General features: G+C 37.1%; 1 protein-coding gene across 3 annotated transcripts; it reads right to left on the reverse strand.

Moving 5' to 3' along the window:
• Positions 1 to 14,320: 14,320 nt before the first annotated feature.
• Positions 14,321 to 21,965, reverse strand: LOC132635507 (F-box/FBD/LRR-repeat protein At1g13570-like). 3 transcript variants are annotated; one of them, XM_060351940.1, is made up of 5 exons: positions 21,809 to 21,965; positions 16,014 to 16,200; positions 15,379 to 15,857; positions 15,118 to 15,279; positions 14,321 to 15,028 (listed from the first exon to the last, which is right to left on the reverse strand). In XM_060351940.1, the coding sequence occupies exons 2-5, from the start codon at positions 16,168 to 16,170 to the stop codon at positions 14,723 to 14,725; spliced, it is 1,104 nt and encodes a 367-aa protein (XP_060207923.1). In that variant the 5' UTR covers positions 16,171 to 16,200; positions 21,809 to 21,965; the 3' UTR covers positions 14,321 to 14,722. The 3 variants fall into 3 exon arrangements, with proteins under 3 accessions (XP_060207923.1, XP_060207922.1, XP_060207924.1); XM_060351939.1 differs by having other exon boundaries at positions 15,379 to 16,200; XM_060351941.1 differs by having other exon boundaries at positions 14,769 to 15,028; positions 15,174 to 15,279; positions 15,379 to 16,200.
• Between the last annotated feature and the right edge of the window lie 4,506 nt (positions 21,966 to 26,471).

Genomic DNA, 26,471 nt, shown 5'->3' on the forward strand with positions numbered 1-26,471 from the left:
TCATCCAAAATCCTACAAAAGAAGGAACTCTAATATTTTAAAAATTCAGTTGAAGCAGCTTTACCATTAACTACATCAACAGGTGCCTTTACCTTTATGGGTTCATGACATGATTCTAGTTGTAAATATCTCTAAATACTACATATTAAACAACTTTCTTATTCTCTGCTCAAGAGAAACCAAAAGTCAATGTCCCACGTGTTCACTAATAGAGTATATGAGTCCACAAAATAGGATAGATTCTCTATCTGTTCCCTCAAGTAAAGGACAGAACGCAAGATATTTACGTGAAAAACTCCTTGCTCAAGAAATTAAAAATCACGACCTACCCCAGTAAGATTTTCAGCTTTACTAAACTAAGCAACTTCAGATTACAACCTAGGAATTAATCTCTTAATCTCCTCACCTTATAATACCTCTATTATAAGCCCTTTGCAGTAACTCTATTGCAAAGACAACTCTTGACTAACTCTAACTAAGAACCCAAACACACCTTGACTAACTCTAGCCAAGAACACAAACCGACAAAGGTTGTAGATCTGTCCTACTATTTCAGTTCTTGAAAGCTGTGTAGGAATACAAGTAAAGAACGAACGACAAAGATTTAACAACTAAAAGGACCTAAGACATCGACATTGAATACAGAACTGGTTCCTTTAGTTGTTACAACTTTGATCTTTAAAGAAGCACTTTGGGAGCAGCAGCGGCTACTTGTTGAGAGTGAATATTCTTTTTTGATTTCGAAATGTTAGGGTTACTTTTGTAATGTGTTGTTTATATATGAGAGAGCATGTGAGATATGAGAGGGACATTTCATTATATGCTTGAACCTCTATCAAAATACAGCTGTGCTACTGCACTACTTTCAGTAGGTACAGTGCAGCAACTTTACAGCTGTAGAGTTGACTGTATGATGGCTAAGGGAACTGTTCCCGATCTGGTTCTTCATCTGGTCCCTATCTGATTTCTCAACTTGGATTACTGCATCTGTGTTGCTGCTACACTGCAACAAGTTTGTACACTGTAGAGTATATTGAAATAAGAGCTAGAACCTAATTGCATCTGGTTGCTTATCAGTTCCTTCTATAGACAAAACCTGCTGCTGAGCGGTGTTGGCCTTGAAGGAGTGTGTCAACCTATCACAACACAAGGCAGCATTCGAGTGAAGTTTGTCACATCATCAAAACATAAAGTATCGTAACCCTTCAATTTCCCCCTTTTTGATGTTGACAAACACATAATTATATTCCCCCTGAGGACCAGATTCCCCACTAGTTCCCCTTGAGAGTCAGACCCATCTTCCATGTCATGAACACACGTTACACTTTGGTGTAGAGCACAATACAACAAAAAGCAAACCCAACAAATTCATCTGGCATTAAAACCAAACCCAACAAGCTCATCTGGCATCATTAATTTTCCCTCTTTTGGCATCATTAAAAAGAGCAAAAACGAAGTAGACGCAAAAACAGGGTTAGAGCCCATTTTGATTGGCTTATAAGTTGGTCAAACAAGCTTATAAGTTATAATCCATTTTTAAATTATTTGAGTGTTTCGCAAAAATAGAAAACAACTTAAATTAAGTTAAAAAGTGCTTAAAAATAAGCCAAAACCAAGAAGTTGCTCAACACTAACTTTTTTTTTTTTTGGCTTAAAAGCCATTTTGGTTTGACCAACAACTTTACCCTTTTATCCCTTATATTTTCTATTAATTCCAATACTGCCCTTACTTCTAAAAACCCTTTAAGCGCTTTTATCCAAACACATAATTGCTTATTTATAAAATAACTTTCAGCACTTAAAAATACTTTAAGCATTTATACTTAAAAGCCACTTTTTTTTCCAGCTAATCCAAACGGGCTCTTAGTGACATTAACTTATGGCCACTGGGGCAACATAGCATAGGCAATCAATAAAACAAGCATGGCTAAATAATGTTGCATAAACAGAGAGATAAAGCCCAGATCTGAGTAGCACACAAAACAAAGCATAGTACATCCAGCATACACAAAATAGTTTAAAAAATAAGCAAGAGTGCCAACAACAGTACAACCCAGAAACAAGGATGATATGAAGGTCAAGAGATAGGAATATGAGGATACTTGGGAGAAGAGATTGAAAAGCAAGAGGTGAGAAGACAGAGATCCAGTTCAAAGCTTGGAGAGAAGCTTGTCAATGCTCTCATTTGTAGCTTGGTGATTATTGTAACACCTCGTGCCTTCGGGCTATGGTTTGACTCGTAAGATGGGGATATAATGGAACCAAGATGGAAAGTTTAGGAAGTGTTTTGAAACCTATAGAAGGTATAAGAAGAGTCTTTCGGAAAATCGAAGTCGGAAGCTACTCTACTGTAACACCCCGCATCTTGGAGCTGAGTTTAAGCTTATATCATCAGAGTTCTAGTAGGTCGATAGGCCTATTTCGGGCAGCGATAACTCCTTGATCCGTTGAGAATTCGGGAAAACTTCCTTGATGAAAGTTGTAGCCCTTTGGAATATATCTCCAACGGTATATTATGGGGATCAAACGGACATCTGTACAAAGAGTTATGCCCATTTTACTAAAGCCTGTTCGCTGGAAATTTCTTCTACGTTACGGTGACGTTACGGGCTGTACTTCGTGTTACGGACCGTAACAGTGGACCGTAACACGGAGAAAATTTCCAGAACCTTACTGGAAATTTCCACCAAGATACGGTACCAAGTTACTGTCTGTCCTTCGTGTTACGGGACGTAACACAGGGCGTATCTTGGTCCGTAATTACATTTCGGGTCACCTGACTTCGGGAGGCCATAGCCCTATCATAAATTGGGAATTTGGGAAAACGCAAAGAACGAAAGTTGTAGATAATTGAAATACCTTTCCAACCATAGGTCTTGGGCTCACAGGTGACATCGGGATAGGGAGATATGGACGTTTTAAGACAGAAAAGTCCAACCCATTGTCAAGTTGGGTCAAACCCATTTCCCCTTGGTATATAAGGGAAATGTTAACCCTAGCAGCCCATTTTTCCCATAACTTTAGATTTTAGAGAGATAAAGTGAGAGAGAGGGGAAATTAGAGAGAGAAAGTAGAGAATCAACCAAGTTGAAGGCCCCGAATCCCGAGGCTCGTGAAGGATAAAGTGTAGTACAAGTGGTTGCCGTCATTCTAAGCTAAAGAACGAACTTGGAGGTGTTGATTTCGTGGTGACCACTCATAAAAGGTAATGTTTCTACTCTCTAATCATTTATGGTTGTGAATTGATGAATTCTTGGGAGAATAATAATTGGGTTTGATGAAGAGAATTATATGAACTATGCTAGAGTTGTTGGATTGTTGACTTGGGATTGTTGTATTCATATGGTTGATGAAGAATGATGTTAATTACATCTAATTGAGATTGTATAATTAGATAGAAGTAATAGAATGGGGATTGGGTGAAGAAAACACCATTAATGAGGGTTATAGAGCTTCATGCCCACTAAGTGTTTGATAAAATGCTTAGATGAACAAAGCATGGATATTGTTGCTAATATAGAATCCCTATGACCTGTATTGCTATAGATTTGTAACACCCCGCATCTTGGAACTGAGTTTAAGCTCACATCATTAGAGTTCTAGTGGAAACACTGAAGGTTTGAACGTTTTGCGAAAATGGTTGATAGGCCTATTTCGGGCAGCGATAACTCCTTGATCGGTTTGGAATTTGGGAAAGTAACCCCAATGAGGTTGTAGTATGTATAAATACCTTTCTAACGATATAAGGACCAAGCCAATCAGAGATCGGAGCAAGGAGATATGATCGTCTCAATATGGCTAATAGTAAGGCACTTGAAATCCTATAGAATCGGCTAAGTTTTCAATACGTCTGTCTTCCAGTCAAATTTCGTGAAAATCCGTTGGGAATTTGTGAAAACTTTCTTCATGAAAGTTGTATCCCTTTGAAAGAGCTTTCCAACGGTATATTATGGGGGTCAAACGGACATCTGTGCAAGGAGTTATGCCCATTTTACTAAAGCCTGCTCGCTGGAAATTCTGCCAGCGTAACGATGACGTTACGGGCCGTACTTCGTGTTACGGGCCTTAACAGTGGACCATAACACACCTAAAATTTCCATAACCTCACTGGAAATTTTCACCAAGTTACGGTCCGTCCTTTGTGTTACGAGACCGTAACAGTGACCGTATCTTGGTCCGTATGTACGTTTCGGGTCACGTGACTTCGGGAGGCCATAACCCTATCATAACTTGGGAATTTGGGAAAACTCAAAGAACTAAAGTTGTAGATAATTGAAATACCTTTCCAACCATATGTTGTGGGTTCACAGGAGACATCGGGATAGGGAGATATGGACGTTTTAAGACAGAAAGGTCCCAACCCATTTTCAAGTTGGGTCAAACCCATTTCCCCTTAGTATATAAGGGAAATGTAACCCTAGCAGCCCCATTTTTTTCCCACAACTTCAGATTTTAGAGAGAGGAAGTGAGAGAGAAGGGAAATTAGAGAGAGAAAGTAGAAAATCAACCAAGTTTAAGGCCCCGAATCCCGAAGCTCGTGAAGGATAAAGTGTAGTACAAGTTGTTGCCGTCATTCTAAGCTAAGGATCGAACTTGGGGGTGTTGATTTCGTGGTGACTACTCTTGAAAGGTAATGTTTCTACTCCCTAATCATTTATGGTTGTGAATTGATGAATTCTTGGGAGAATAATAATTGGGTTTGATGAAGAGAATTATATGAACTATGCTAGAGTTGTTGGATTGTTGACTTGGGATTGTTGTATTCATATGGTTGATGAAGAATGATGTTAATTACATCTAATTGAGATTGTATAATTAGATAGAAGTAATAGAATGGGGATTGGGTGAAGAAAACACCATTAATGAGGGTTATAGAGCTTCATGCCCACTAAGTGTTTGATAAAATGCTTAGATGAACAAAACATGGATATTGTTGCTAATATAGAATCCCTATGGCTTGTATTGCTATAGATTGAAGTTGAAGGGATTGAAGGACATTGTGATACGCTCAAAAGCGGGAAGTTAAGGTATGTAGAACTTCCATCCACATGTGGGAATCTCTACGTTCTTCCCCATGATCCGTTTCGTAAAATCTATGAAGTTCAAATCCTAGGGCATTAAATCCAACATATTGGTAGCCCGTAATTATGTATGTATGTATGTACACGAATTTCGTATCTATGTTCGTTATTGTATTCCTAATCTTCCATTATTGATATTAGGAATCCTAGCTTAATCCATGAATCATGAATTCTTCCTCATGCGTTCTCATTATGTTCATATGAAACTGTATGATTTTATTTTGCAAGTTATAAGCATGTTTTCAAGTCAATTACAAATATATGATTATGAGCTAATGTATTACTCATAAATCAAGAACATGTTTACAAGCTATTTCATGAAACCATGTTTACAAGTTATTTCGTGAAAACATGATTTCAAGGCAAGTACAAGTAAATTCACGAAAGTCATGGGCTTCTTAGCCAACTATATTATGTTCATGTTTTTGGGAGTTGCACGAATTACCGAGAAGGCTCAGATAGCCTGAAACTATGTAGCCACCATAGGACAAGGATCGCTCCGCCTAGTTAGGACGATACCTTAATTTCACACTGAATGGTTCCATCAGGTACGTTACTACCTTATACCCTGGCAAGGTATATGGGCTCTACTGGTCCGGCGAGGTACCAGACTCCACGTATCCACGTGGTGATATCATGTGTCGGTTTATGAAATGCTCTCCCTACTTATCATGTTTTACTCATGTTATATATATATACTCATGCTCATGCTCACGTTTATGTCCAAGTTTTCAGTTTCAGTTCTTATCATGTTATTCCATGTCCCATGTTGCTTCTTTCGGTTGCCTTACATACCAGTACATTCAATGTGCTGACGTCCCCTTTTATTTCCCGGGGGCCTGTATTTCACGATGCAGGTACGGATTTACAGGACGACGCTTCTGATCATTAGGATTTGCTCATACCAGCTTATTGGTGAGCCCCATCTCATTCGGGGTTTAAACATTGTATTTCTTTATTTAGTTTTGCATTTAAAGGTATGCTGGGGGCATTGTCCCAGTAAGTATGTTTTCCAGTCAGAGTCATGGTAGAGGTTTCATAGACTAGACAAGTCAGTTATGTTATGTCAGACATTTGGAGTCGTATAGCCATTTGGGCTCACTCATGTTTAAACAAGTACTTTATTAAGTATTATGACTTAATACGTTTTATAAAGGCTCATTATGCATTCACGTTATAATCCGCTTATGTTATGCATCATGATGATTCAGCAAGTCATGTGGTTCGCTCGGTCACATGCAGTCAGGCACCGAGTGCCGTGTTACGTCCAGGCCATGGTTCGGGGCGTGACAAGATTAAAGTTGAAGGGATTGAAGGACATTGTGATACGTTCAAAAGCAGGAAATTGAGGTATGTAGGCGCTATCCACGTGTGGGAACATCTTTGTTTTTTCCCATGTTTCAACATTCCATGATTACACACCAAGTTTTAGGATTTTAGGTATACTCATGATAAACCGTAGACACTTGAACCATGATGTATATTATATGGTCAGTTACAATTCCGTTTGATTAGTCTTAATTTACTGTTTTGGTAATTGAGACCCAGTCCTTAATCTATGAAAACCCATAACTTGCATCCCATGGGTTCTATAACACAAGGTCTGAGATATTTTGCTTATTCCCGTGAAAAGCTCGTATATATGCATTTGTTGTCATGTCTTCATGTACCCATGTTCATGTCAAGATTCAGAAATCATGTTTTCAGTTATTTTCATGTTCGGGGGTTGTATTAATACCGAGAAGGCTCAGATAGCCTGAAACTACGTATGCCAGCGTAGGATAAGGATCGCTCCGCCCAGCTAGGACGATTCCTTCATATTTTCCCAATTGAGGGATTTTGGATCCATTTATGTCAGATTCATGTCTCGTGCCCCGGCAAGGTACGAGATAGCTTAGCTGATCGGGCAGAGATCAGACTCCACGTTTCTCCCCGTGGTGGATCATGTCGGTATTACAGATTATCTCATGCTTACAGTACTCATGTTTATGTTCAGTTCCAGTACTCAGTTTCAGTTTCAATTTCATGTTTATGTACTCATGCTCATGCTCATGTTCATGTCCAGGTTTTCAGTTTCAGTTCTTATCATGTTATTTCATGTCCCATGTTATTTCATTCAGTTGCTTTACATACCAGTACATTCAATGTGCTGACGTCCCCTTTTATTGCCCGAGGGCCTGCATTTCACGATGCAGGTACTGATATACAGGACGACACATCTGCTCAGTAGGACAACATTCGCATCAGCTTATTGTTGAGCCCCATCTCATTCGGGGTTTAGTCAACTTTTGTTTTATGATTAATTATGCATCTAAAGGTATGCTGGGTGCCTTGTCCCAGTAAGTATGTTTTCCAGTCAGACTCATGATAGAGGTTTCATAGACTAGACAAGTCAGTTATGTCATGTCAGACATTTGGAGTCGCATAGCCATTTTGGCTCACTCATGTTTAAACAAGTATTTTATTAAGTATTATGACTTACCATGTTTTATAAAGGCTCATCATGCATTCACGTTATATTTCCGCGCATGTATGCCTCATGATAGTTCAGCAAGCCATATGGTTCGCTCGGTCACATGCAGTCAGGCACCGAGTGCCGTGTTACGTCCAGGCCATGGTTCGGGACGTGACATCTACGAAGCATGTTTTCAAGTGAGTTTGCAGCAGGCCTCACTTAAAGCGAGTTTTCGGATAAATATATAAGGAATTTGGAAAACCTTCCTCCATGAAAGTTGTATCCCTTTAAAACACCTTTCCAATGATATATGGGCCAGCTTAAACGGAGCTCTGTGCTAAGATTTATGCCTATTTTACTAACGTTGGTCCGAGCAGAATTTTCAGATTTTGTGTTACGTTTTGAGCCTTTTCCTACTTGAATTGGAACTCCTTATTTTATTATTTTATGAAGTAAAAATGTCCATAACACTATTCTAAACCCTGAGAGACTATTTATTCTCTCTCTACCTCCATCCCTAAAGAACTTAGGTATTCAAGAACTACAAGAAAATCATTCTTAATTCAAGAACCACAAGAAAATCATTCTTACAATCAAGAAAAATCAAGAAACCGTCAAGAGTTTGGTTTGGCGATCTAGTTTCCTAAGATTTCCTCCAAGGTAAATCTTTCAATCAAGAACCTTTGTATTCTACAAAATTACATCATTTCTAAGCACTAGAATAAATTCATCCACCCTGGCACCCTCTAAAGTCAAGAGTTATGAAGAGTTAGAGAAAACCCAAATATTTTATGTAGACTTTCACTCTGACCTGTCATATTCAATTGGTGTTTTACGATAATCTAACTGTTGGATGGAGCCTAAATTTTACCTGAGTATTCATAACATATAATTCTTAAATATGAACGGTCGAGATTTGATTTGGATGTCCGGAGTAGTGTTCTTTGAGTTATGAACAGTAGCTACAAAAATCAGTATTAATCCTTCTCAAGTGATTCAAGCTGGGGTTTTGGGTATTACTCCAACTTCAAAACTTTCAAATAGAGTGAAAAATATTCGACTTCTATAGCTAACCGCGGGTTAAAATTCAAAAAATTAAAATATCTCAACTAAGCCAATCTAATTAAGTTTATAAATTTAGATAAACACTCCTAAAACTAAATTACTTTTGATTATGATAAATCAACAGTTAACAAACCAATTTTTCAACAGGTAGTTGTTGAGTATCAGTTGGTCAGACATGAGAATGTTAAAAAAGACATATAGTTTTTGCTTTAACAGGAAAATAACAACAAAAAATTTTGACAGCTTGCTACACGCATAGACATCATAATCAAGATTGTACAAGTACTTGCGGGGGAAAAAGAAAAATTAGAGGCTTACCTGTAGCAGAGTCCTGTGAGAGATTGAAAGTTGCCTCTACTTTTTAGTCTCTTCGTTTCAGTTTTTGCTGGAGTGACGTTTGGTGTTTTAACACCTCGCTTAATGCTTAGTAGCATGCACGGCAGATAGATTGATATTTTTTTACTATCTATAATTTCTTACTTCTGTAATGAAAAAAATGAGAGATTTTGAGAAATGAATTGCCGTTGTAAAATAGAAGGAGATCACAATAAAATAAGAGAATAAGATTGAAAAATACATTCAACATGATTCTCAAAATCTCTATTTATAGGATTATATTTAAAATATTAAATGATGCATGAACAAGAGTATTAACATTTAAGGGAGTTATAGAAATAACGTATTGGAGTAATTGATATGATGAGGTGGAGTATGGAAATCCACCATTATGTTATTATTTTACAATACTCCGTGTGGAGATGTACTTGATCTCCAAGAAAATGGGGTAGCACTTCGTTGTTTTGGTTTGATCTCAGGAAGAATTTCGTTGACCACTTCTTCGAAGAACTATATGTACTTGATGTTGAACTTTTCTGGTTGCGGATACCTTCACCAAGGAATGATTTCTTCAGTGGTCTCTCAATCGAACCCCAAAGAGTTATGTAGTTCCCTATATAAATTGAAGTTCAGCGAGTCTTCTTTCCAATGCAACTGACACATCATATTTCTGTAAAGTACGGCCCATACAAAAATGTACATCCCGTACATTTTGGGCATATTTTGCCAAAATTTTCAGAAAGTTGAAAATTTTACCCTCAAAACACGTGATGAACAGTAACTCGTACTTTGAAGTACGGGATGAATAGTAACCGATATTTTGCCCGAATTTTCCAGAAAAATCTAAGTCGGTGGAGACTTCCTATAAAATTATTTCCCATAACTTGGGTCATCATTTTCACCAAAACTAAGATACCTAATGTCTTTCTAAGCCTCCCTTAACATCCATACACACTCCAAATCATTCCAAATCAATCAAGAGAAGATCAAACCTTGAAAATCTAAGTTAATTTATGGAAGTTGGATGTTTTTGCTTTCAGTTGGAGTTGTGGGGATTAAGTATTGGAGCAAGTTGTGTAAGTTGAAATTCTTCAAATGCAAGGTATGTTCTTCATCTTATCTCTTATGTTAAATTGATTTGAAGGTTTAGCAAGTCTTAAAAGTGGAAAGAGTTATGAGGAAAAGTCATAAAGTATTGTGTTGTAGTTGTTGGCTATGAATTGAATTTGAAAAGAAGTTTTGGATAGGTTTGAGTCTAGTTTGAATGTAATTCTTGGGGATGATATTATTGATGTTGTTTGATAATTATGCCACTTGATTGAAGAAAGAAGAGGTGAAGAGAAGTCCAAACATGAGTAGGATCTATGTTGAGTTCAAAGACAATTTTGAGCATCTTGTGGTTGTATTATTAAGTTAATTTCCGTGAATATGAGTAGTATCTAATGTCGTTAGTGTATTGATGAGATTATACTCCTTGGTTGGGAAGAAAGAAAGTGTATATTGTTGTTGTATATTGGTATACTTTGGGCTGTTTGGTGTGTATTCTTTATATGGACAGTGAAAGGAGTATTTAAGGACTTTTGTAAGCTTGTTGTTGTTATTGCGGGATTGTTGTATATGTTAAGGTGATAGAAGATATAAAGGGAAATGCTGCCCAATTTTCGTTAGCTTATTTATTAATCTAGTTTGACCTTATAAGCATTTAAATGACTTACCTTTAGTGCGAATCATCTTGAATATAGATTTACAAGCTTGGAAGGATGAGCGTTGAGTAGTTAAGGAGACGATAAGGTATGTTAAGGCTAACCCTTTCTTTCTAAAGGCATGATTCCCTTATTGTGAACCCATACATGATATCCATAATGTCCTATTTCCTAGAATTGCTAGAAACTCATAATTCTCAAGGCTCTTATGATGACTCCATGTTTAGTGGTACCAAAGCTTAAAGTTCTAGATGTTCTCATGATATGAGTGAGCCTACCATATATTTCTTGATTTCATTCATTACGATTGGCCTCATCTTATGCTATTGTTTCTTTAAAGTGAGATAGAATGATGATGATGTCAATTCTAGAAAGGCCAAAGTTTAACGTTCTTAATGTTCTCATGATACTATTGATCGTATCACATGATTACTTTATTGTTGATCTCACCTTATGATAGTTATTCCTTCAAGGTGAGATATAGCGATGGTGATGATTCCATAATGACACATCGGAGGTTACCGACCTTATGTCACTCCGATAGAGTTGTAGCTTTTAATTGGGCTCTCATGAATGCTTTATATATATGTACGATATTACCGTGCCTATATGGCCGGGCAGTACCACTACGGTGGGCGGCTTATGGATGATGATGTATAATATTACCATGCCTATATGGCTGGGCAACACCACTAGTGGGCGGCGTGAGATGATTACCCCGGACGCAGGCTAATGATGACAATACCATACCTATACGGTCGGGCAGTTTACTTATATATATTTATAATGTTGTTTTAAAAGTAAAAGTTAGCATGCATGGTATCCACCTTAAGAGGCTATCAGATATACAGGTTATCTCTTGATCTCATGTTTCCTTATGTCTTGATTATGTTGTTATTCATGCCTTACATACTCAGTACATTATTCGTACTGACGCCCTTTTGTTGGAGACACTGCGTTCATGCCCGCAGGTAGATAGGGAGACAGTTTAGACTCATAGGCTGCCTTATGTACTGAGGTACTCTACTTGTCCGGAGTTGCAGTCCAGTTGGTATGGTTCCTTTGTGCACAGACGGGTATGGCGGGATTTTGTCCCGTCCTTATTATGTTATGTACTTCAGTGCCTATTTGACTAGACAGGTCTCCTTTACCGGGGGGTTCCCACAGAGAAGTCTTGCTCTGGCTTGCCAAAAGCGCCATGACAAGGCAACATTTTTCCCTCTTTCTTAGTTTCACGCTGGACTAATGATAATGAATGAAAGTCTCTCGTTTAGGAATTTCTGTTGATTAAGGTTCGAAAGGACCAGGCGGCGAGAGGCTCATAGACAGATATGCACAGTTAGATGTTCTATGACTTTCCTAGTCCATATTGTGTTATATCATTTTGACAGCCATATCGGCTTGTATACATGGGCCCAGTTTGATGACGTATATATATGTGTTTGGCTCTTTCGGGCTTGTGTCCCTACAGATTATGAGATAGATTAGCTAGCACAATAGCCCACTCTAGTATGGATATGAAGAGAATGTATGTTTTATGGTGCTCGGTAGGTTAGCTCCGGGTGCCCGTCATGGCCCTCTGGTTGGGTCGTGACAAAAATAGAGAGGCAGGCCAATTATTTACCGAGTTTCGACCCTTACGCCACTGGACCTCAGGATTACTTGGCGTAACATTGCTACACAACTCCCCCAAAATGTACAGAAAGTAATCAAGGTTATACAAGTACTTATATGAGAGAGAAACACTAAATGAAAATCAGAGTTGAGTCCAAAGGCTTACCTGTAGCAGCCTCCGTTGAGGGAGAGAGATGGAAAGTTGCTTCAACTCTTCACCGAGAGATTTGGGAAATGAATAGTGTTGTAAAATAAAAGACAATCATAAGAAAACAAGAGAATAATACTCTTACCGGAAAATGTGACAAGATTCTCCATATCCCATATATAGGATTTTATTAAATGGGTTGTAATAACATCTCACGTGCTCAAATATGAAGATAACACACGCACTATGTCTGTCTTAATCCGTGTGTCCACGAGACACACATGTGTTAAGTTGAGGTGTCTAGATGATCATTGGGTAAGTCTAAGTGTCAAACTAACAGTTGGAGCGAAGTTCGAGTGTCCGTCTATGTATTTGCCTTAAAAATTATTAAATCATGTCATGAACATGAGTATTAACATTTAGGGGTTATACAAATAACACTAAAAAAAAAAAAAAACTAGAATTATCTACGAACTTCGTCGCTAAGCCATCCTCATATTAATGGACATACTGGTTCAGTTATAATTATCTCTAGCTTTTAATTATTTACATATATGTGTGTGTTTTTGTGTGTGTGTGAATTTCAAAAGTTGGAAACCAAGTGTCTCATGTTTCTGATCTCTCCCCCCATTTTTCTCATCCAACGCAATTAGCTTCAGCTTCAAAGGCATCTAAGTCAATCAATAAATTCCCAGAAGAATTCAGATCTTAAGCCAGCCCCTGAATCCTTCTCAGTTTCTTTCTCTGGATCAACACTGAATCCTCCAGTTGCAACGCCCTCCTCTTCATCATTGAACTTTTAAGTGTCATCCCTCCGCTTTTGCTCTCCAATTTCCACATTTTCAAGCACATCAACCTCGTCAGCCAACAAGCATGCTCTCATCTTTAAGCATCAATCCAACTGCCCCATCTTTTTCACTCAATTTGTCGTCCTGCTTTTCAACAATCACTTTCTCATTCTTTTTTTTAATTTCCTCATTCTTACAGCTCTTGTGGTAGAAAACTTTGAAAATTTTATGAAATAAAATATGCCACCTACCCGCCTAAAACTCCATGCTGCTGTCTAAGACCGCTTCAACTTCTTGGGAAGCAATATTATTTGTGAAGATACAACAACAACAACAACAACAACCCAGTGAAATCCCACATCGTAGGGTCTGGGGAGGGTAGAGTGTACGCAGACCTGACTCCTACCAAGGTAGGACGGCTGTTTTCGAAAGACCCCCGGCTCAATAAAAGCATAAAAAGAAGTCAGATAAGGTTAGATAAGGTTAAGAGATTCGGATAAGAGCCAAAAAAAAAAAAGGACAAAAGTTTAAAGCGTGAGAATTTGAAATGCATAAGGTGAAATCCTCCATTAAAAGGATCTCAATATAAATCCTACATGAAATTAAAATGCCTTGGTTCAAACGGACCGTATAATAATTTGAATTACAATGACTTGGAATTTTAAGACTACCATAGTACAGGAAGACCAACATGCATCAAGGCAACTGCCCCACCTTCTAATTTCAACTGAATATCCACTTTTTTTGTAAATAAATTCTACATTGGATGGTGCTCGAGGGAATTGCTTCATCTCTTCCATCATTTCCGTTCCCCTATGAATGAATTATGCGCAAGTTGCAATGCATACTTTCTTGAGTGCAGTTGCAGATGGCAATACATACTTCAAAAATTCCATTTCAACTTCATTACCACTTATGGCAGTTCATATTCACGCTGTTGAGCTGCTTTAGTACACTATGTGGCATTCCTTGGGTTCTCAAGAGATGTGTAACACACTCCGCAGGATGCTCAGAGGCATAACTAAGACTTTGAGAAAGTAAAAAAAGATTAATTGTCAGAAGATGCATCAACGTAACATGGAACCACAGTTGGGCCAATGGTAGTAATACATATGTAGCGGCAAGGGAAATAATGTCATCAATGACATAACATGAAAACTAAAGTGATAGTTCCCATGTACAAACATAGACCTCCCACAATGTGCCTGGAACCTCTAAGACCGGATATGAGAACGGTGGCATGAGATATGAATCCCCAGCTCATGCAAAAGATACTAGTACAATACTAATGAATCCACAGAAGTAGTAGTGGGGCTCACCAAAAGCAAAATGGATGGGGAAAAGCATGCACCGTGCACTCCAAAGAGAGAATAAAAACAATCAAATAAGTTTCCCCACAAAGTAGGCTGAGCACAATTTCTATGAAATCAATGTTGAAATTTGTAAGATGAGCTACATAGGCTCCCCCAACAAACAAAAATAAATAACAAAAGATCAGCCTGCTCTTGCACCACTTAAAATAATAAGCAAAGTCATGGCAGTTCCGGATCTATAAAAGCTTCTTCAAATTTGAATCTAACATTGGGTGATACTCGACAAAATTGTTTAATCTCATCCATCATCTTTGTACCCCGATGAAAATACTGAGCAACATTCCAAATGAAGATCTCCTCCAATACAGGTGCACATGCCAATATAAACTTCATAAATTCCATTTCCATCTCAAAACCAGTAAAATAACACATCTGCACGCTTTGAAGCAGCTTCACAACACCACACGAGACTGATTGGGCTCGTAAGAATTGCATAACAGGTTCCACAACAGTGCCTACCGTTTCCTAAATAAAGATTTTTGGTAAGGGTTAGGCGGGTTCTGATGAAGAAACCATATTCAATAAGTTTAATGAGAAAATAGGAGAGTGCTTACACATTCAATTGTAAGCTCTTGCAATTTAGGACAACTTGTAATTAAGTAGACAGCACCTGAAACCTCCTCAGCATTTCTGAAATACATGCTCGAAATACGGAGAGATCCGACATTGTTCAGAGCAGTCGGGGGACTCTCTGGTACACCTCCCATAGTTAAGTACTAGAAGCAAGACAAAAATTTGTTAAAGATACATGATTTGGTAGATATGTAGAAACTATCGTTAGTAGACTAATTAATATTATCACAAATGTACTTTACCTCTAATGTTGAACCGCATAGATCCAGTTCCCGCAGGGAAGGCATGTAATGGAAGAACTTTGTAATATTAGAATAAATAGGTGATGGATCCGTCAAAACATTTGAATCGAGCCACACAGTAACGTTTCTAAGCATAGGGGTATTCTTGAAGCAAATGGACTTCGATATACCAACAAAGTCGAAGCATTTGAGATTAGCTGCATCAATTTCAAAAATGTCAAAGTCCGTGCACCAATTCAACCTCAATCTTTCAAGCAATGGGCATTTGGAGATGAGATTCCTAATTATTGCTGGATCAAAAATGACACACTGAAGATCAAGATTAATAAGCTTTTCAAACCCTTTGAAATCAGGTGGAGGGTGGAACAAGCATCGACCAAGTTCCAAATGCCATAGTTGCTGGAATGTAAAAATCTGAGAAGGTAAATGATATTCGTTGCCTGAGAATATGTGAAGGGTGAATTCCTGGACATTTTTCTCTGATAAGAAGAGTATCCAATGACTAATATCAGGACAACTTGTCACATTAGGACCTTGGAGTGTAAACTTTAGTATTGGTCCTTTATGGAGTAGTAGAACTTGGTAAATGATCGTCTTGGCTACTTGAATGTCTTTGAAAGACATGAGAAACTTACCATCAAAATCAAGTTTTTGACGTGTTACCCATTTGTACCTCCAATCTTTTGACAAGATACTAGTCTTCACTGCATCTTTCAAAGGCAAGCACCCTAGAATTCCGTCCAGAATATTACTGGGCAGATTGCTAATTGTATCTACACCAGATGTTGTCATGGTCAAGTATTGACGAGTTTGCAGGCACTTCTGAAAGTTAAAAATCAGGGAAGTTAATCAATAGTGCTAAGCAAATTCACTCGTCAACTTTCAAAGTATTCAATATTCTCACCAGAATTTTGATATAAAGGCAATATGCAAATTTTACATGAATACATATTTCAACAATAAATGCATAGCTTTATATGATAATAGTTCAATGTTTTCAACTGCATACAATTTTCCCTTTTTCCTATATCAGAGAGATAAAAATACTGAGTGCAGAGGCCCAATAAAGCTTACCTGTAGGCTGTGGCAGAGAGATGGGAAACTGCCTCAACTTTTCAGTGCGCAGTTGAGGGAATAAGGTGTGTAGCCGTTTTCATGGAATGAGGTTATTAAGCAGAGACGGGGAATTGTAAAAACGGAAAAAGGTCAAAAATGCCCATCAAATATGAGAAATAGTATAAGTTTGCCCTCATATTAAATTCCTTACTCCCTCCGTCTCAAAAAGATTGTCTTAGTTTAACTTGGCACGGAGTTTAAGAAATAAAGAAAGATTTTTAAAATGTGTGGTCCAATATAGAAATGTGTGGCTGAAAATCATCTCATAAAGTTGAAATGTTTCTAAATATAGAAATGCGTCAATTTTTTTGGAACAAACTAATAAGGGAAGCAAGACAATTTTTTTGGACGGATGAAGTATAATATATAAACAAGCCCTCAAACTTGGCTTCAGCTGGCATGTATGCCCTAAAATTTTTGGTGTGCACAAGTAGGCACCTCAACTTATCTCCACTTTGCCATTTGAATAGCCCAACTTATAAAATGATATCTAGACACCTTCAAAATTTATGTGCCACATCAGCATTTGTGTTTACGCGTTCAACTTTATTTAAGTTGAGGTGCTTACTTGTGCACAACCAAAGTTGGAGGGCATACTTACCGGCTGAGGCCAAGTTTGAGCGTATGTTTATGTATTATGCCTCCTAAATATGCTCTTATCATTAGTAGACTGGTGCAAATTTCCTCCTCAACTATGAGAAATAGAATAAACTTGTCCTTCGTTTGAATTTGGTCTCAAATATGCCCTGATTTTGAAGAACTTGCTCAGATTTGCCTCTCAAACTAAATGAGTTGATTAACCATGTTCTTTCCTTGAATCTTGTAACATACTTAATACTTTAACAAACTAACATCAATTCTCATTCATTTAACGCAATACGATGATTGTTGTGATAATATTCAGCACAAAGATGAAATTTCCCTTCATATTTCGCCTGTTTTTACTATCAGTTTTTTATAGGCAACGACTTGGGCGTAATTCACTTAACTAGTGTTGCTACAAATTTTCAAGATTTCTTTGTTTAACCAATTCCATACTAGCAAACGTGACCCCCCTTTTTTTTTCTCTTCCAATTTATTACAAATTTTGAATTTTATTCTTTATAATTTTACAATACATAGTATTGATCATATATTAGTAAAAGTCCTTGGATGATAGGAGGAGACTTTAATGTGATAACATCTCAGGAGGAAAAGTATGGAGGCCTCCCAGTAAGTGTTAATGAGACTCAAGACTTCAAAGCTCGTATACAGAATTGTGGGATAAATGATCTTGGCTTCAAAGGAAGTAAATATACATGGTGGAATGGGCAGAGTGAAGAAAATTGTATTTTCAAAATGTTAGATAGATGCTTGGTAAATCAGGAGCTGCAAAGTACTTATCCTTATCAGAACTGGGTCTGATCATGCTCCTTTATTGATTTCTTATTCTGGAAATTCTGCGCCAATAAGGAAACCTTTTAAGTTTCTTAACTTTTGGGTGAAAAATGAATCCTTCTTGAACACAGTAAGATCATAGTGGACAACAAATTTTATGGCCAATCCTTTCATATTGTTTCACCACAAGATGAAGAAGGTGAAAGCATCCTTAACTCAATGGAGTAAGGCTACTTTTGGTAATATTCTTCAAGAGATTGAACCTCTTGAAGATGTGATAAAAGTTTAGGAGATACAGTTTGAACTGCAGCCAACACCAGAAAATAGGGTAAGACTACAAAAAGTTCAAGCTGAATTGAATAGATATCTGCATTTGGAAGATGAATTCTGGAAGCAAAAGGCTGGAATGCAATGGTTCAAGAATGGGGATAAGAATACAAAAAAAATGTCATGCATATGTTCAAGGAAGAGGTAACAATTGAGAAGAATACAGAAGCAGCATGGCAATTGGATTGAAAATGAAGAAGGAATTTAAGAAGAGGCCATTAATTTTTTTTTTTTTTTTTGATTAAGCACCGGGTGTCCGGGTCTCTTTGAGCCCCGACTAATCCCGGGGGTGCACAGGCCCTCGGCAAGGAGTTTCCCGCAAGTGCACCACGGGTAATTCAGGGTTTTACCCCAGTCCGATGGCCCTCAGAAGAGGCCATTAATTTTACGGAGATGAATTCACTAAAGAAACTGATCCTGATGATTTTGAGATACTTGATCATGTACCACCTATGATTTCAAAGGAGAAAAATGATACCATTAATTAGATGCCTAGTCATGAAGAGGTCAGGAAAGTGGTGTTTAGCTTGAATGGAGAAAGTGATAGAGGACCTGATGGATTTACTGGATTGTTCTATCAGTCATATCGGGAAATAGTTGGAGAGGATATAACTAACATGGTAAAGGCCTTTTTCTATGGTACAGAATTACCAAAGTTTATCACTCATGCAAACTTAGGCTTATTGCCAAAAAAGGACTTGATCAATACTTTCTCAGATATGAGACCAAATAGTTTGAGCAACATTGTGAACAAGATCTTCTCTAGACTGATTCATGAGAGGTTGGTGAATGTGTTGTCTGATGTTGTTTCTCTAAATCAGGCTGGTTTTGTAAAGTGAAGGAGCATAGTGGAGAATATTTTACTGACCCAGGAGATCATTGCTGACATTGGGTTGAGAACCAAAACAGCTAATGTGGTGTTAAAGCTAGATATGGCTAAGACATATGACAGAGTTTCCAGGTTTTTTCTAACTAAAGTGTTGAGAAAAATGGAATTCTCTGAGAGTTTGATTGACACGGTCTTCAGAATAATAAGTAATAATTGGTACTCAATGTTGATAAATTGACAAGAACAAGGTTTTTTAGTCCTCTAAAAGGGTTAAACAAGGGAATCCCTTATCCCCTACTTTGTTTATCCTATCTGTTGAAGTGCTTACAAGGAATTTAAATGTCCTACATCAGATACCACAATTCAGAGGATTTGGAATGACTAAATGGATTCCCAAAGTCAATCATTTGGCTTATGCTGATGATATAATTATATTTTCATCAGCAGATGCACTGTCAATGCAATTGGTTATGGAGATTCTGAAGAAATATGAGAAAGCTTGGACAAAAGATAAATAGGAGAAGAGTTCTTTATATATGCATCACAATGTTTTCGGGGGTGGGGGGCAAAGGGGGGGGGGGGGGGTTGGGGATAAGCATTACTTTAGAAATTGTAACTGGAATAGGAAGGAGGGACCTTCCTTTCGCTTATTTAGGTGTCCTATTTACACAGTAGGAGAACAAAGGATTTCTATAATGCTATACTAGATAAGATAATGAATAGGTTACAATCTTGGAAGGGCAAAATATTATCTTTTGGAGCAAGGGCAATTTTGATCAAAAATGTCCTTTATTGGAGCAATACAATTGGAGGAAAATGCAGACACTGGGCATCATGGCCTCATTTATGTATTCAAGTACTTGAAGGGGCAGTAGGGTTTAGATCACTACATGATGTTTCTATGGCTTTATATTGCAAGCTTTGGTGGAATTGTAGAACCAATCCATCATTGTGGAGTGAATTTATGAGTAACAAGTATTGCAAGAAGGATAATGAAGTGGTGGTGCAATGGAAGTATGGAACTCAGATATGGAAGAAGATATTGCAAGCCATGGATTTAATAGAACTCCAGTTATGGTAGCAAACAAAATTGGGCAACTCACATATTTTGTTTGACAACTGGACAGGATTGGATGCTTCATATTATGCAGCATATGGGGGAATCTTATAAAGAGAACATTCAAAATGTTCATCAGCATGGAAGATGGAATAATGCTAAATTAGCATGATTGGTTTCAGAAGAGATAATAGAGCACGGCATATCCATAATACCACCACCAAATGAGGAAAATGAGATGGATGGGCCACGGTGGTTATTGGATACAAAGGGAGAGTTCACTGTTAAATCAGCTTGGGAGTATATGAGATTTGAGAAGTTCAAGGAATGAGAAGTATAGATACATGTGGATAAAAAGAGCTTCCATTTAAGATATCTTTTTTCATGTGGAGGTGTTGGAAGTTTAAACTTACGTAGGATGATGTTTTGAGGAAAGTGAAGTATAATATAGTATCTAGATGTTGGTGTTGTTCAAATCCTAAGGATGAGACAATCCAACATCTATTTGCTACATCTTTTATTGCTAACAGGACCTGGTCCTATTTTTGTTCTTTTGCAGGTATCAATGTGGAGGGATTATAATTAGAACGATCATATTGAAATGGTGGCAAGCCCCTATTAATAAGAGACTAAAGACAATATTTCTAGTTGTTCATATTGTAACCATATGGGGGTTGCGGAAGAGAAGGAATGCAATAAAGTATAAGACAAAGGGATCACTTGGAAGATGCATTTATCTGATTTGTGGAACTTTGCAGAGACTGGTGCAATATAGGAATCCCTTCATCAAACAAGTACCACACAGATGGGGGGATATGATCTAACTACTAGAGAATTGCAAACCAAGACTGAAGGTTACTAAAGTCAAGTGACAATTTCCACCAGCAGGTTGGATCATTTGCAACACCGATGGTGTCTCTAGAGGCAATCCTGGAAGGAGTTCATATGGATTTTGCTTGAGAAATGAAGAAGGGGATCTAATATATGCACATGCTGAGAGATTGGTATGGTATAAATACTGAAGCAGAGTAGCTGGAAATAGTGGAAGCTTTGAGGTATTCCAAAGAAAATGATCTGAATCACATCCTAATTCAGACAAATTCTAAGTTACTACAGAAGATATTAAGTAAGGGATGGAAACCACCATGGAGTATTGCATGATGGATTGAAGAAATCATGGAGATTTATAGGAATATGCACATTCAATATTCACATATATTGAGAGAGGGCAACAAATTAGCAGATGCACTGGCTAATCAAGTAATAGACAAAAGAACAGTCAAATGTCAAAATTTCTTGGAGTTAGACAGTGTATAAGAGGAGGACACTCAACAGTGAAAAATTTCAAATCACTTATCTTCGAATTAGATCTAAAAAATGCAGCTAATATAGAGGAGTATTGCAACACAATCACGGCAACAACATAACTATTCAGCTTCAACAAGGAACATAATAAAAGCATAAACGGGAAAACTAGCTGATGAACAATATATACAACAAATAAAGCAGCTAGCAGCAGATCAGTACACAAACAATTGGGAGATACGATAATCAGGAGAGGTTGAACAACAAAGAAGGAAAACCCTAACGGATGGACAACCTCGAATCAACATGCAACAACTCAAACAAGGAAGTACAACGAGTAATTAATACAGCGGGTCATTTTCTCAAGGACAAATGTAGAGAACTCAGATGAACAAGGAGAAAGGAGGAGGTGATCTTACCTTGTTCCACCAGAGAGCACCAGTGGCGATAGATTTACTATGAACAAGCAATAAAGAGAGGGAATCAAAGGGAAGAGCATCAAATCGCCATTGACGACCAACAATGAGAAGAGAAAAGCGGTGATTCAATTTGGAAACCTAACAAATATTATTTGTTGCTACACCTAGTTATTTCCTTTTTTTTTTTTCCTTTTCTGCATTTTGCTATTTTGGACCCCTTTGCTTTTGAATAATAAAAAATAACCCCTAGAAGTTTTAATTGGAAAAAGTATATATTAGTAAAATATTATTATAATAACTTCAACAAGCGAAAAATTACCTCCTTGTTTAACTACACCTTAAACCACCAACTTGGTCATATGGTCAAAAGTTCTTTTTGGATATTATGTAGATGTGAAACTATCAATATTCATCAATAGAAATTCATTGTTAATTCAGCTAATTATATTGAAATCTCTGTTCATATTGTTTTTTTGGATATTAGTTGCAAATGAGCAATCAACATTTAATCTTTTTAGATTCTATTAATCGTACTTCAAAAGATTACGCATAAATTCAATATCTTGTATAATAGTCAACTTAGTCTCTTCTACATCTCTATATAACGTCTGACGACTCCCTTATAGTAGCAAAAGGTATCATACACCTAGCAGATCAAGTTCACTTTTTGGAGTTACATTGAGTTCAATAGTTTGATTTTTCGAAACAACCTAACATCAATGCCTATAAAAAAGAAATGAATTAAGGATGCATCAAAAAGTAATTCAACAAACTTTGTTAGTGCTATATTTCCTTTTGAGTTATTATGGAGTACAAGGAGAGAGAAATATATCCAAATTAGAGGACGAGGAGTTAGAAAAACTGCTAAAACTTTTGAACAAGCTGGCAGTCAAAATTCTTAAGGTTTTTTTTTTTGGGTTCATTGTACTCGTAAGTCTCTTGAGACATTATTATTTTTACGGAAAGGATCAAATATGTCATTGAACTATCGAAAATGGTTCATTTATGCCACCCGTCAATAGTTTGGCTCATTTATGCCATCGTTGTTACCAAAATGGCTCATCTATGCCATCACCGTTACCAAAATGACTCATTCATGTCATTTTTCATTAACACCGGTTTTATAATACCAGAAATGACATGTGGCCTCCAATTAGAGGTCCATGTTGTTTAATTAAATGAGCCCAATTTGAAATTCCAAATTAATAAAAAATCTTACCTAAATTAATGAAAAATGGCATGAATGAGCCATTTTAGTAACAACGATGGCATAAATGAGCCAAACTATTGACGATTGGCATAGATGAGCCATTTTCGATAGTTCGATGGCATACTGAAGCCTTTTTTTAATTCGATAATATCAATTTTGTAGGAGAAAAAAACTGATATTCCTCTGTCACTTAGTTTTTGGGAAATGGACCTTACTTTCTTTTCCCTTCTTCGAATTTTTCGTTGTACTTGAAAATTGTGAACCTTCTACACTATAGTACTCTTTACACACACACACCCCCTATTTTGACTTCAAGGTCAAATATCAATAAATTAAACGGAAAAGGCTCAAATATGTCATTGAACTAACGGAAATGACTCATTTATGCCACTCATCAATAGTTTGGCTCATTTATGCTATCGAACTATTGGAAATGACTCATTTATGTCACTCATCAATAGTTTGGCTCATTTATGCCATCGCCGTTACCAAAATGACTCATCCATGCCATTTTCATTAACACCGATTTTATAATTCTAGATATGGCACGTGGCCTCCAATTAGAGGTATACGTCGTTTAATTAAATCAGCCCAATTTTAAATCCCAAATTAATAAAAAAATTCGACCCATACACTCGACCCACCCACAACCATCTAGTTGGAGGTAACATATCATATGTGGTATTGTAAAATCGGCGTTAATGAAAAATAACATAGATGAGTCATTTTGGCAACAGTGATGACATAAATGAGCCAAACTATTGATGGCAGCCATTTCCGATAGTTCGATGGCATAAATGAGCCAAACTATTGACGAGTGGCATAACTGAGTCATTTCCGATAGTTCGATGACATATTTGAGTCTTTTCCGTAAATTAAATAATAGAAGGAGTAGTATCACCATCTACTAACCATTGCCTCTCTGAGATTTTTTTGTGTTTAAAATTTACCTATTCAATGACAAGATGTGTAATTACTGTTATTTAAATTACTCGGTTCATGGATTTTTTGTTTGCAGACTAAGCATGTGGATATATATGATTGTGTAGATTTCTACAAACAACCTACATTTGATCACCCGCTGTTGAAGGACCATAATTTTCATCCTAAGGCATATCTCCACTCTCTTTCCATTTACGTTCAACTTTTTTTCTAAACATTTGGTGTGACAGATGAAACCCACTTTATCTAGGATGAAGAAAAATTCAAGTGATTCAACAACTAGCAGGTCATCGACAATATGGTCCAAAGACAGAGGTTGTCCTTTTGGTTGTTCCTATGAAGAGAATTGCAAAAGATAATCTTATAAGACAAAGATGTATGCCACCGCCATCAGATGTCGCATTCGACGCGCACTTTGATATCGTAAGATAATTTATGAACAATTTACTGCTTTTTCTTGAATAATTCATACCTAAACATTAGAAGTCATTACTTAAGAATCTATTTATTTATAGATAAGAAAACAGTTACTACACAAACATACAAAGCGTAATCAATATATAATATAAAGCTGGACATAAACAATCCTATGTGGCACCTCTCTATGGCCTCCATTGGCATTTATCTTTTTTTGGCTTGTTTCTATTTTTTTCTATTTATGTGCTATATTAAAAAGTTCAAAAATCATTTATGTGTTAGGTAAATGGGTGCTCCAAATTAAATGAGTATTTATTGTTATATTAGTACATTTTTTCCCTTCTTTTTTCTCCAGTTATTGCATCCCATTATACCCGTTTCATTTTGGGAAGTTTCTATAACACTAATTATATAATTAATAGCTCATAAATAACCTTTAAGTGGATGGTTCATTTTCTTTCTCCTTGTAGCTAAGGTCTTTAGATGTCCCAAATTTGGATTCATTTTGTGTTAGTAATTGATCTTAATAAAAAAATAGAAGATGTAACATTTTCACTTTCTCCTTTACTTTATGTTCATCTGAAAAGTGAACAAGTCATAAATTTTTAAATCAATTGTGCAGGTGCTGGAAATTTCTTTGTGGATTCTAAGTCTAATGCATGACAAAAACGTATCACATTTATCTCATCAATGTAGTACATTTCTAGTAAGAGTTCCATATTCATTTCCCAATTTCTTTTGTTTTATTCTTTCTCATTTGTGTTAATCCATGTCCATTTCTACATTTTTGTAATTCTTCATTTGCCAATTTACTTTTGTTCTTTGTTTTTCTTTGTGTTAATCAATATCTCCATTCGTCGTCTTTATATTAAGTTTGTCTACATGTAACTTAATATGAAGTTTGCAGACTGAAAAATGTGACTCCAGGATCGTGGCATATAAAGATATCAAGTGGCAAGAGTTTAATTTGTCATAGAGTACGTTGGAGAAGGTAGAATTCGATCTTTGTCCACTTTTTAGTTATATTGAAGCATTATTCATGTATTTGTGAACTGTGAACGTCATTAACTGAGGAAATATTCTCACACTACAGTTATTGATGATAAAAACATTTGAAGAAGCACTCCGGAAAATAAAGTCACAACGGAGAAATCAATCAGGATATACATGGTGATTGATGCCACTTACAAAGGCAACAAATTCAAATACATTAGTCATAGTTGTTATCTGAATACTGGGATGCACAAATGTTATACAAATAGCTATATTTGATCGTGCAAGACCTGTGAAGAAGGATTAATGCTATATTTATTTGGAATATGTGAAAGAATTCATTTTATTTTTCCTTTTCAATATTTTTTCCTCTAGCATGTTTGAAAATTTAAGTTGTTGAATATTCGATATTGTGTAACAGCCCAGGCCACCGCATGTAGAAATTGTCCGCTTTGGAGCCTTTGCCCCTCACGGTTTTAAAACGCGTCTTCAAGGGAGAGGTATCCAAGCACTTATAAAGCACTCTTCATTCTCCTCCCCAACCGATGTGGGATTCGCCTAAGGCAAGCCTTACACTCATCCCCCTTGGGACTCAGCGTCCTCGCTGAGGTTTGCCCCACCACCGGCCCGGCACCGGCTCTGATACCAATTGTAACAGCCCAGGCCACCACATGTAGAAATTGTCCGCTTTGGAGCCTCTGCCCCTCACGGTTTTAAAACGCATCTTCAAGGGAGAGGTATCCAAGCACTCTTCGTTCTCCTCCCCAACCGATGTGGGATTCGCCTAAACCGATGTGGGATTCGCCTAAGGCAAGCCTTACACTAGCTTTGTCACGCCCCGAACCATGGCCTGGGCGTAACACGGCACTCGGGCCTTGCTGGCATGTGTCCGAGCGAACCTCATGGCTTGCTTGTCAACACGGGCATCAAAACAATATAATTTATATGATGCAATTTAAATGAATCATGAAAATGTAATTTGCGGAATAAAGTCTTGAAATTTTCTCGTAGCATGAAATATCATGAAAACATAACAGTCTGCAAACATGAAAGCATAACTGACTCTGTGGACTAACATCTGTCTATAAAACCTCTAAAACA

The sequence above is a fragment of the Lycium barbarum genome, chromosome 4 (assembly GCF_019175385.1).
Source record: "Lycium barbarum isolate Lr01 chromosome 4, ASM1917538v2, whole genome shotgun sequence".
Taxonomy (NCBI): domain Eukaryota; kingdom Viridiplantae; phylum Streptophyta; class Magnoliopsida; order Solanales; family Solanaceae; genus Lycium; species Lycium barbarum.

Coding starts and splice junctions, on each gene's coding strand:
- LOC132635507 (XM_060351939.1), bottom strand. CDS start 16,170: ATGACAACATCTGGTGTAGATACAATTAGCAATCTGCCCAGTAATATT. Junction 15,280..15,378: donor TATGCGGTTCAACATTAGAG/GTAAAGTACATT, acceptor TCTTGCTTCTAG/TACTTAACTATGGGAGGTGT. Junction 15,029..15,117: donor AAGAGCTTACAATTGAATGT/GTAAGCACTCTC, acceptor ATCTTTATTTAG/GAAACGGTAGGCACTGTTGT.